This window comes from Mytilus edulis, chromosome 8, assembly GCF_963676685.1.
Source record: "Mytilus edulis chromosome 8, xbMytEdul2.2, whole genome shotgun sequence".
In the NCBI taxonomy this organism is placed as follows: Eukaryota; Metazoa; Mollusca; class Bivalvia; order Mytilida; family Mytilidae; genus Mytilus; species Mytilus edulis.
Genome location: NC_092351.1, coordinates 44,036,277 through 44,048,473, shown reverse-complemented (window position 1 = coordinate 44,048,473; position 12,197 = coordinate 44,036,277). Strand labels below are relative to the sequence as shown.

Genomic DNA, 12,197 nt, shown 5'->3' with positions numbered 1-12,197 from the left:
ATCAGAATTACAAATGTTTGTTTATTAGAGTCTGATTTTTTTTTTACGAAAGCCCTTCAGCGCTATCAATTAAACTTATTTAGTCAAAATTTAACACTAGTTTAAAGGTATATCATAACAAATTGGCAAATACAGCCTTATTATCACCTTAAAAACTACTGTGTACGGAGTTACATGTGCGGTTTGGGAAGTTTTATGTTTTTAGATATATAAAAGTTCAATTTATTTTGCATTTCTGAAAGATAAAATCATTTTTGGTCAATATCAAAATATTTTTTTTGTCGTATGCTTGAATAGATTTTTTATTCATCAATTTGGGAATCAGAATATTTTTTTTCAGGAAAAATACCATTACCCCTCATGCCTTTTCAAGTTCAATGTTCGTTCCCTACACATTTTCCATCTGAACTTATAATTTTATTTTAGACATAAACAATATATTAATGTAGGGGGTCTCATTGGGGGGTTCCGATCCCGGATCCTGCTTACTGATTTGTCAGATTCCCGTATCCCGCTTACACTATGTACGTAAGCAATTCTCATTATTTTTGTCATTTCCCGGGTCCCGCTAGACCGTGGCCTCATTTCCCGTTTTCACGACACAATTATTTGACTTTCACGTGTCACGCTTACAAAAATCGTCAATCCCGCGTCACGCTTAGACCCCAATGAGACCCACAATGTAGCCTAGGACATTCGTTCTGAACATGCATGAAATATTTGCCACTGGACGTTAAACAACCAACAACCTAATCTATATTTAGGACATTGTCTTAGTACAAAGCTGGCATTTAAGGTAGCGCCTTCCTCATATTACAGCTATAAACATAGATGTATACACATAGATGTATAAACATAGATGTATGAACCTTTGATTATACCTCTATGGTTATACTTTATACTTTTGCACCCCATTATTTTCTATTCTATATGAGCCGCGTCGGATAGAAATCGACCTTATGCAAATCGACGTCAAACCGTGTAACGTTACGATAAAGTTTCACAAGTTTTCATACAGGTACAGTACTCCGCCATAAGTATTCGTAAAACAACAATGGCGGTCACGTCACGGAAGGGTAAACAAGATTTGACCGTCGTCTCCATGTCACAATCGGGATGGCAATGAATCTATATATAGATGATCATGTGGAAAAACATGTGGTTGTCATGTGACACGTGCGTTATGACGTCAGAGGCGTCTGCACTTACGTTGTATCTAATGTAAACAAAATGGGTCGCAAGGGAAAAGAACAAACATCTGATCAGAAAAGTCGTCTCGCTGCATTAAATGATGCAGGTTACAGAAAAAGTGAAATCGTCAAATTTACAGGCATTAAACAGAGTACTGTTTACAGTTTTTTGAAGAGGTATGAGCACCGAGGTGATATAGAAACTTTCGGAGAACAGGCAGACCAAAATCCTTTCATGACCGGGATATGAGAAAACTTTCCCGTTGTGTAAAAAAACATCGCCGTAAATCTTTATCTGAAATTACTAATATTTTTAATGAGAGCATTGATCGACCTTTCTCTAAACGAACTGTTGAACGTAAATTACATTCTGATGGGTTTCACAAGCGGTCAGTAAAGAAAAAAATTCGTATCCGTGAGGTCAACAAGAAGAAACGAGTGGCATATTGCAGGGGGGATTTACATAAAACTGTAAATGCACACTGGAGTAAAGTAATCTTCAGTGATGAGTGCAAGGTAATCATTGGGCAGGATTCTCGTGTCAGTGTCTAGAGAAAGGTCGGAGAAGAGTGGCTGACAGATTGTATTTGCCCTCCATCTCAGCGCAAGTATAGTTTAATGATCTGGGGATGCATCACTTACCATGGTGTCGGAACTATTACTGTTGTTGAAGGTAATATAAATGCCTTAAAATACATTGAAATTATTGACAATAACTTGTGGCCGGTGGTTGTTCGTCATTTTCCAGATGATAACTACGTTTTTCAAGATGATAATGCCCCCGTCCATCGAGCCCGATCTGTTCAAGATTTTCGTAGGGAAACGGGTCTAAAAAGTATGAACTGGCCAGCTCAGAGTCCCGACCTCAATATTATAGAGCATTGTTGGTGGGTATTAAAAAGGGAACTGCAAAAACGAACTCAGAACATAAATAATACCAAAGACATAAATAATACCAAAGACCTGGAACGTGAAATTCGTGACATATGGGACAAATTAACTGTTACTTACCTGAAATCGTTGTATAACAGCATTCCAAGGAGGATTTTACGAGTAATGAGGAACAAAGGAAACATAACAAAGTATTGAGGTAGGATTTTTTTATTTTGTTACTTGTTAAATAGTTCCAAGTTTTTTCAGGTGCAGATTTACATTGACTGGCGGCCATTTTGTTTTTACGAATACTTATGGCTGACGTTATAAAAAAAAACATGTCGCTTTCTGACAAAACTACGTTTTTTCAAAAAAATATTGTGGGGACATTTCTGGTCGGATTTTAATGTACTAGGTACCAATAGAAGCAGAATTGTCACAGTTATATTTGTTTATTTGGATAGATTTTTGTTGTATAACGTTTTCAATTTTTGGTAATATAACCAGTATTGTTTTTGTTCAAAAATTTCTTGTGTATTTCAACGAAATTAAATTGTAAAAACTGTTATACATGTTCATAACATGAGAAACAAAAGTTATGGTCGACAAAACTATGACAAATTAAACTAGTATACTTTAGACGAGTCTGCGTCTTTTAACTCTGTACTGGTGAAAATCCAACATAATATATGCCTTCACATTTTTTAGTGGGGTTTTATATGAAATTTGTAAAAATAAAAATATACGGGGAAACCTTACAATTTTAATCTTATTAAATCGAGCCTTTAGCTAACGTATTCCATACATATAGGACAAAACTAGTATATTATTTCTGATAAGTTTAGTAAAAAAATGCCGATAATCTTTCACGGAAACCGCTTTATCCGGTCCGACATGAACATTTTCAAATTATCTGATAAAAAAATTCTTCCTGAATCCTGTCCTTTTCTAAATAACATATTTCTCAACCTTAGTATCAGTTTTGGCTTACAGGAATACATTGTTTTGCTAAGGTATGTATTTCCTAATACGTTCTACATTTTATACAAAGTGAAAGTAACACCTGTCTTAACATGCTTAAAAAAATAATTGTATGCAATTCTTAAGCTTAACTAAACTTAAGTAATATTCTGAAAAACTATTTCTGGTAGTATAAAACGAAATTTGTGCTGTATTGCAAAACTTCGCTACACACAGTGAGACACGCAAAAACAAAATTAATTAAAAAGTTATTCATATCATTGTACCGTTGCATTTTGAACAATCCAAAAAGAAACAACAACACAAATATACAATATTAAACAAAGACCAACCCGTGCTCTAGGTGGATTTTGTACTATGTGCGTGCAATTTATCTGTTCATAGCTATTCAGAAATTTAGAAATATGTTGCGTGTAATTTATGTTCAATGACATTTTTATTTAGAAATTGAAAGAAAGAGGGAAACTTTTGCATAATACATATTTCGAAAACTAATAACTTTCAAAATAAAACCTTTTAAACCCCCTTTTTCATATCCCGACAACTTTAAAATTAGTAGTCGGGCAATAAAATTCCCGATCTATGCATCGGTGGATCTTACAATTTTGCGTCCGTCCGTCCGTCTGCGTGATTAAGGTAACAATTTTGAAAGATGTAAGCTGTGATGTCGGATTAATAAATAATAAACTAAAATTTCATCTAAAAAACCCGTTTATTTTGAAATTTGAACTACTATAATTTAAATAGATAGTACTTGGAATTTTGATCTACCTGTCACAAATCACTGTTGAACTATTCAATGTATTATGGCAAAAAGCGCGACAACCAGTCGTATCGAAAAATTCTCTTGGTTCAATTTGTCTTTAATTCCATTCCTTTTTAATGTTGTGGTAAATTTCTACCTTGTAGCGAGAGCAAGAAATAAGTACACTCCAAATTATAATGTTAGTTTATTCGTTAACTCAGAACAACAATATGTTCAACCATAGATGTAATACCTATGTATTACATCTATGGTTCAACTAACCGTATTTAAAGAAGTTTGGAATGCATCTGTCCCTCATATTCAATTTATGAAACCAAAGACGGATCTGTGTAAAACGCGTTTTCAGTTGAGGGATGATATTTCCGGATCTATTTCAGAAGACGCGAAATAAGAGAGAACTCAAAAATTAATTGACCATATACAGTCTGCGCGGACGCAGCGTGAATATTATAAATTATGTACACAAAGATCACGTGATGAATTTAGTTGGCTTAGTCTCCAATAGGAAAGTATAACACTCCATGTTCAAAAATTTTTGAAAATGTTCATTACACTATTGACTTTTCACAATATATAAACTTGCAACATTCGTCCCAAGAGGTTGGAGCTATTTACTTTTTAACGCCTCGAAAGGTTCAAATATTTGGAGTTTGCGATGAAAACTTTCCAATGCAAACGAATTATTCTATTGATGAGCAACAAACAATCGGGGAAAATGGAAGTCGGACACATGGACCCAATGCTGTTTTAAGCATGCTCCACCATTATCTGCATGGTAATTCTTACGATGAAAAGGCGTGTCATTTTCATGCTGATAATTCTGTGGGACAAAACAAAAATAAAACTACTTTACATTATCTGTTGTGGAGGTGCGCAAAGGGTTTACACAAAACTATTAATTTGCATTTTATGATTGCTGGGCACACAGAATGTTTATGTGACGCATGTTTTGGCATGTTGAATTTTTTTTAGAAAGTTGGACGTAAACACTGGATCACAACTGGTTTAAATTGTTGACAATTCTGCCAAATGCAATAGGTCAGAAGTTTATAATGAAAATGACGATGACGAACACAGCTTAAAAGTGGTACAGATGGGATAATTTGTAAATTTTTGATTAAAAATGATTAATTAATGAAGAATCAGAAAAACAATTTAGTGAACTGGTAAATGGACAATTGGTCTCACTTCATTTAACAGTGAGCACATATCTGGTCAAGGTTTAGTTGCTCTGCTTTCTAAATTAAATTAAACACGTTTTTTATTGGTCAAGCAGTACAGTAATTTATATTGGATAAAAATTTCAATTTAAAAGTAGAACTCACTATTGATTTTCACTTTTCAGAAACACCAGAAAACAGGTAGTCAACATTTTTAATAATTTAGAATTTTTATGTTTAAATATGTCTTAGTTTGTCGTTGAAACTTCTATCAGCGTAGCCAATTTGTTAAAGAACATTGTGTTTCGTCGTTTGTTCTTTTTTCAAAAAAGGCTTAGCAGGTAGTCATAATCATATATATACATATGTCAAGAATATAATACAAATGAAATACAAAGTGATCATAGATTATAACTGACAAATAAACTGAATTAAAGAACTACTAAGTAGTATCTTCATAAATTTAAAGAATGAAGCATAACAAATTAAAAATTCTATGAAATACAAATGAAATATAAATTTCATACCCGCCTCGGCTTAGCAGGTAGTCATAATCATATATATACATATGTCAAGAATATAATACAAATGAAATACAAAGTGATCATAGATTATAACTGACAAATAAACTGAATTAAAGAACTACTAAGTAGTATCTTCATAAATTTAAAGAATGAAGCATAACAAATTAAAAATTCTATGAAATACAAATGAAATATAAATTTCATACCCGCCTCGTACAAACATATTCCACCTTAAGGGAATGGGAGGGAGGGTTTTGAAAAAAGAACAAACGACGAAACACAATGTTCTTTAACAAATTGGCTACGCTGATAGAAGTTTCAACGACAAACTAAGACATATTTAAACATAAAAATTCTAAATTATTAAAAATGTTGACTACCTGTTTTCTGGTGTTTCTGAAAAGTGAAAATCAATAGTGAGTTCTACTTTTAAATTGAAATTTTTATCCAATATAAATTACTGTACTGCTTGACCAATAAAAAACGTGTTTAATTTAATTTAGAAAGCAGAGCAACTAAACCTTGACCAGATATGTGCTCACTGTTAAATGAAGTGAGACCAATTGTCCATTTACCAGTTCACTAAATTGTTTTTCTGATTCTTCATTAATTAATCATTTTTAATCAAAAATTTACAAATTAATTCAGAAGAAAATACCGTTTAAATAAAAACTTTTATTTAGGCTTAGCAGGTAGTCATAATCATATATATACATATGTCAAGAATATAATACAAATGAAATACAAAGTGATCATAGATTATAACTGACAAATAAACTGAATTAAAGAACTACTAAGTAGTATCTTCATAAATTTAAAGAATGAAGCATAACAAATTAAAAATTCTATGAAATACAAATGAAATATAAATTTCATACCCGCCAAACCGAAGGTCCGCCAAAAAAATAACCAAATCACAGAAACTGCAAATTGCAACTTTTATAATAATTCTAAAATAATAAGAGAGTGAGTCTACACCATCTTCTATAATCCAAGTCGAGGACTCGAACCTCGATCCCCCATCACAAGGACAGGTGTACTAACCATTGTACTAACAAGGATGCATGATAGAGTCAACAGTGTAAACCTTCTAGAATAATAGAAAAAACAGGATCAAAAGTCTACTCTCTCTCGTGCGGAGATTAAGAGTAAACCTTCTCCTAAAATTAAGCTGCAATTTACCAGTAAATTTGAATTTTAAATTCTTAATCAAGTTTCAAACACAAATAAAATTCATTCTACCTTAAAGGATTTAAACATGTGCAAGAGTATTAGCTATAAAGCTAAAAACTTTATTAAGACCAGTGGTGGACAAATGTAATTTGTCAACTGTAAACAAAGTGTTAATTGGCTTTCTCACTCTACTATAAAAAGTCTTCTCACATTGCATGTATTTGACATCAGTTAGAGAGGAAGCCAACTGTTTTAGTACATTGTTAAAATTAATGACGAACAATTCAGACTGATCAAAATCACATGGTCTAGGTAATACAGAAGATAAAATAATAACACAATCTGGATTACAAATTCTCAATTCATGTATAATATCACGAATGTATTTTTCAAATAAATTAGCATTTATATTAAATACATCATTTGTACCAACATGTACAATTATATTATTAAAATGGTACCAGGTGAATACCCTGTTTTTTAATTTCCTTAAAAGCATTTCACAACTCAGGCCCCCAAAGGCATGAAGTTGCGTATTCCTCATCTCTGGAAGATACTTTAAAATTGAATCTGAAATAACTAAACTGGGTTTACCCCATGCCTTCAAACCTACAATATAATTTAAATTATTAACTAATAAAATTATAACACCAAATAAAAAACATATATCACAGTCGACACATCATTTTTGACGAGACTTGCATCTTATCATTTAAACCATATCTAAGATACAATTTATAGGCGTCACTCTTCCAATCCCCTTGTAATTGAATGAGTTCAGAAGATACACCACATTGGAATGCCCAAGTTGCACCTCCTCTTCTGAAGCTATGAGAAGAATATTGTGTTGGATCTAACCCAATTTTCTCCACAATGTTTTTCAAAAAATTCTGTAACATATTGTAGGACACTGGCTTAGTTTTTCTACCAGATAAAACAAGAAAAGCTGGGGAAGATGCTAAAGCAGGAAATTTTGCGCACATGGCCTTAAATGCACTAAAAGCACACAACGGAGAGGATAAATTTTTAACAATTGGTATTTCTAAAACTCTCTCCCCAAATTGTATAGTCTTAGACCAACGAAACTGAACTAGTAAATAATCTTCAAAAACTGAAATATTTTCTCTATGCAAACATTTAGAGCTATCATCTACTGTCCCAACCAAATTGGATTTTCTACAAATCAAATAGAAAGCAAAAAGAAAAATGCACCAATAAGTGTAACTATTGATCTCATCAAAATTTAATTCCTCCCTTATTTTTAATAAAATACTAGGTGTGATTGGAAGAGCTGCCCGAACTGTGTGAGGATTGCATCGTTTTAATCCCTTCATAAACAATCTAAAATAGAATGACTCAAAATGAATAAAAGGTAGATCAAAAAGTAGATGTAACACCTTAACTCCATTCAGATAATTTCTGATTGAGTCTACACTTTTGAATGATCTACTTAAAAATTGTGCAAACAAGCAAAGTGTATTTAACTCGCAAGGCAATGTCTTTAAATTATAAAAATGACAAAACAGGAAAAAGGCTTTCCACTGTATCTTTAAATTTTTTCTAGTTCCTGAAGCGTGTGCAGATTTCAAAGATTCTTGTGCTTGTGTTTTAAGCATGTGAAGATCTACCGATAAACTAAGTTCACCAATTGTGACAGAATCTGAAAAAATTTGAATCTACATTAACATGTTGAAAATTTCTACCTTCAATTGCTTCATAAAACTGCACAGAGTAACTATCTGACAAACTCCATCTGGACAACATATCTGGTAACCTATTCTCAATACCGTCTATATGAATAGCTCTTAATTCACATTCTTTAATTGCACAAATAAAACATATTCTCTAAGACAAGCTTGTAAAAAACGACTCCTTGAATTCCCTTGATTGATAACTTGGACTGAAACCATATTGTCACACTGAATACATATCTTTCTGCCTCTCTGTCCCCACAATTTCAAACACACAATAACTGACAATAATTCCAAAGCATTTATATGTAAGCTTTGCTGTACAATGAAATCTGGAAACACACAGTGAAAAAACTGTCCATTCGAAACTCCTCCACAACCTACCAAACATGCATCTGAAGCCATATACTCGTCTGGTTCTGTCCACTCTTGAAGATTTAACAGTGAAACACCATTATATATCTCCAAGAATTCTGACCACCAGAGAAGATCATGCTTCAATTCCACGGAAACCTCTAAAATACAATCCTCATTTTTAAACTCCCTAAAAAAATTTAAAATTCTTGATATAAAAATACGACCTTGTCGAACACAACTAGCAATAAAATTCAGTTTTCCTATTAATTTAGAATAAACTGGAACTTTAAATAAATCAAAATTATATCCTGGAACGCCAATAAAGGAATTGTGCAAATTCAAAAGAAAATTTTGTTCTGGTAAAATAACTTCAAAAACTGCAATACACAATTTACAATGATCTTTCTTATGTAAACATGCGTTTAGTAGTCAGGCTTTTTTATTTGGGCAATTGTCTGAACACTCAGGGTGTGTTTTTTGGATATGTTCTTTTTGCCAACATGAAGCACATATGTGATGCACGGTTCTAGTTATACCTCTAATAACTGTAGTGTGAGTTGAGTTGCTGTGCTCACATTTATTGCGTTGATACTTAACACAAAACCAAATTTGCCCCTCACCATTCTGGTTTTTGGACACTGAACTAAAATTGGCTTGCCTCACTTCTTTTGGCAAACTTTGTCCACTTAACATAACATTTTCCAAAATCTGTGAGTCATCAGACCATGTTTTTCTACCTAATTCAATTAATCTTAACCAAGCGGCGTAAAATTCTAAAACCGATGCCCAGTTATAAATGGAGCTAAAGTATGCGATTTTCTGTAATAATTTTAAACGTCCTTCTTTTTCCAATTTATTTTTGCAGAAATTATTTATAATTTCAAGTTCACCTGCAACAAGCATTTTAAAATTCAATTGCTTAAACTCCAAATCCTTACTCACATACTCATATTGTAAAAAATTATGTGGAAAAGACTGTGGATTTATAACTTTATCTGCAGATTTTATTTTAAGTCCTGACTTTAACTTTTTACTCTTTTTCCTTGATGATAATTTCGCTGACAATTCATAATCAGATGAATCCTCAGAGCTGGAATTTGAACTTGTTTCAGATTCAGACTCGGTACTACTGTTCCCTCTCAATACAGATTCAGGCAACTGTACTACCTTCTGATCATGAGATTTAGAATCCAAATGTTTTTTCTTATGTTAAGTAGTTTTAGAAATAGAACCCTTAGCTAAATTCATCTTTTTCAATTGCTGCAATAACTCTTGTTCATTTGTTACTTTTTCGCTTTTAACTTTCACGTTTTTCTCTTTTGAAGTTTCAGCGAGATCGGACTTTCCACTAAATTTAGTGTCAAAATCCAAACCTAACCTCTTCAATTCATCATTAACCTCTTTATTTAATTTATCATTAGCTCTTAAATTTGTTAAAGTGATCTCACCCTTTGATTTCTTTGATTTCTTTTTGGGCTTTTCTTCTGATTTTGACAGCCCATCCACTTCCGCCTCCAATTCTTTGATACGTTGGTTGAGCTGCTCCCTCTTGAGTCTTTGTTTCTTTTCTTCTAATAGCTTGACTCTTAATTCCAGCTCTTCATCGGACTCCCGAGGTTTCAACTCTTCACTCTCTTTGCTATTTTTCTTGAGGGGCGTGGTGAAGATCAATGCTGCGGCTTCATTTATCTTGTTATTCTCATCATCTGACATAAGATCAAGCATGTCATCTTCCTCTGCATGCAGTTCTAATTCATCCCGATCTGAGTTATTATCGGCCATTTTCTGAAATACATACTCATAAGCCATGTCATCTATACAAGAAGTTCCAAAATTATTAAATTTTTTATAGTCTATTATTCCCACTTTTCTCTTAGGACGATCCATAACTAACGAAAATATTAAATACAAGTAACAAAAGCTGTACAATTCTCAACGACGACGACAAGCGTTGATACAAATTGAACAAACGACGAACTGCTCAAGTTGAATAAATACTATATATAATTCGTTACATAAACGATGATTCTTTCTGAAGAAATGAACAAACGACGAAAAGCTCAAATCAAATCAAGAATAACTTTTTGAAAAAAATATGAAAATGACGATGACGAACACAGCTTAAAAGTGGTACAGATGGGATAATTTCTTCACTAATTATTTCAAACCACCCAGAGGTATAGGAAAATTCCATCACTTCCGATTTACTAGAGTCGTATTTGCGAGAGAAACTCTTGATCAACCGGAGTAAAGACTGGCTTTGCTTAAGGAAAGCACAAACGTACCGGAGTTACTCACGAAACTTCCAGAAGTTATTCAGCCAGCAGGGCTGACAGAGGAGAGAATGCGTTATCTGTACAATGAAGTCCGTCCTTTTTTCCAGTATAATTTCCGTGACGAATTTTGTCCTCGTGCTTCAGAGGAGTAACATTTCACATGTACTGGTTACAGTTGGATTGAAAACTAGAGAATCATTTATGTTTTCATTGTAACAATCTTATAAAATAAATTAAATATTGTATACCAATGCATGTTTTCGTGGCTCTCTCTATAACGAGAAAAGGACCGATAAAGAATAAAATTAATGCACGATAATGCTAATTTCACGACGTTGTCGTGAGATTCTGAAGTTAAATATATGTAGCCGTCACAACTTTGAAATAGCGAAACTTTTGAAAGAGAAAGCTAGAGTAAAACGGTTTTTTGCATTCAAATTGTATGACTAAAAGCAAAATTAATATGAACAAAACTTATTTTTTTTTTGCATAAGGTCGATTTCTATCCGACGCGGCTCAATTATGTTTTTGCTAAACTTTCTCTATTCAATCATTATTTTTGGGACCATTAATTTCTTTACTGTTAACCACATATCTTAATATCATGTTTACATAAACCTCATATTGTTCTTACGTAGTTCAACGTGTAAAAACCAACATCAAAAGGTCACAGGCAAAAAACGATATAAATGCCATATTCTTTGCAGTTTGAACTTAATTACATGCTTAACATGCTGATTTTGTATCTGTTCTCTGCCCATTATATCACTTTGCCTCATAATCTCTTTAAGAAAAATTAAAGCATCTAATCAAATGGCTGTTTATAAAGTTAGAATGTGACTATATATGATCAAACTCTTTATGTAATTTTTATGTTCATCCGTAGCGGCGGAGGCATTCACTTTAAACTTCGTCCTTATGTAGGTTCGTACGTCGGTTAATGATGGCACATTTTGGAATTAATATTGATTCACTCATAGGGTCTTTGAATCGGAAATAAATAATTATAAATGCATTCTAAAACCAGTTGTTGGCATGGTACAAGTTATCTTCTTCTTATATATTTTTTTTAATGTATGATCTTAAAACCCGTACGGGAGGGATTGCGATTGATTTACATATATGACAAACACATTGTCTGTCAATCAGTTCAATTTAGGGCTGAAGCTGGCATTTCAGTAACTGCTAGAAGTCCTTTATTAATGT

At 32.8% G+C, this 12,197-nt stretch overlaps 2 protein-coding genes across 4 annotated transcripts in view; both read left to right on the top strand.

Annotated features, from left to right (window-relative positions):
- LOC139485653 (uncharacterized) overlaps positions 1-12,197 on the top strand; it is a 48,162-nt gene that overhangs the window by 27,567 nt on the left and 8,398 nt on the right. The window contains exon 1 of one of the 3 annotated variants that reach the window (XM_071270278.1): positions 1,224-2,280. The exons of the other annotated variants lie outside the window; for them this stretch is intronic. The gene's annotated coding sequence lies outside the window, so the exon portion shown is untranslated. Of the gene's footprint in view, positions 1-1,223; positions 2,281-12,197 lie in introns of those variants that run through there. 3 annotated transcript variants of the gene reach the window in all.
- Positions 1,231-11,486, top strand: LOC139486647 (uncharacterized). Its single transcript, XM_071271571.1, has 4 exons — positions 1,231-1,342; positions 3,057-3,076; positions 4,306-4,775; positions 10,969-11,486. The coding sequence occupies exons 1-4, from the start codon at positions 1,231-1,233 to the stop codon at positions 11,141-11,143; spliced, it is 777 nt and encodes a 258-aa protein (XP_071127672.1). The 3' UTR covers positions 11,144-11,486.

What these genes read in the sequence shown, in the direction of transcription:
- LOC139486647 (XM_071271571.1), top strand. Translation starts at nt 1,231, where the DNA reads ATGGGTCGCAAGGGAAAAGAACAAACATCTGATCAGAAAAGTCGTCTC. An exon ending in ATTTACAGGCATTAAACAGA is followed by an intron (nt 1,343 to 3,056) that starts GTACTGTTTACA and finishes TTTGGCTTACAG; the next exon opens with GAATACATTGTTTTGCTAAG. An exon ending in TGTTTTGGCATGTTGAATTT is followed by an intron (nt 4,776 to 10,968) that starts TTTTTAGAAAGT and finishes ACCGGAGTAAAG; the next exon opens with ACTGGCTTTGCTTAAGGAAA.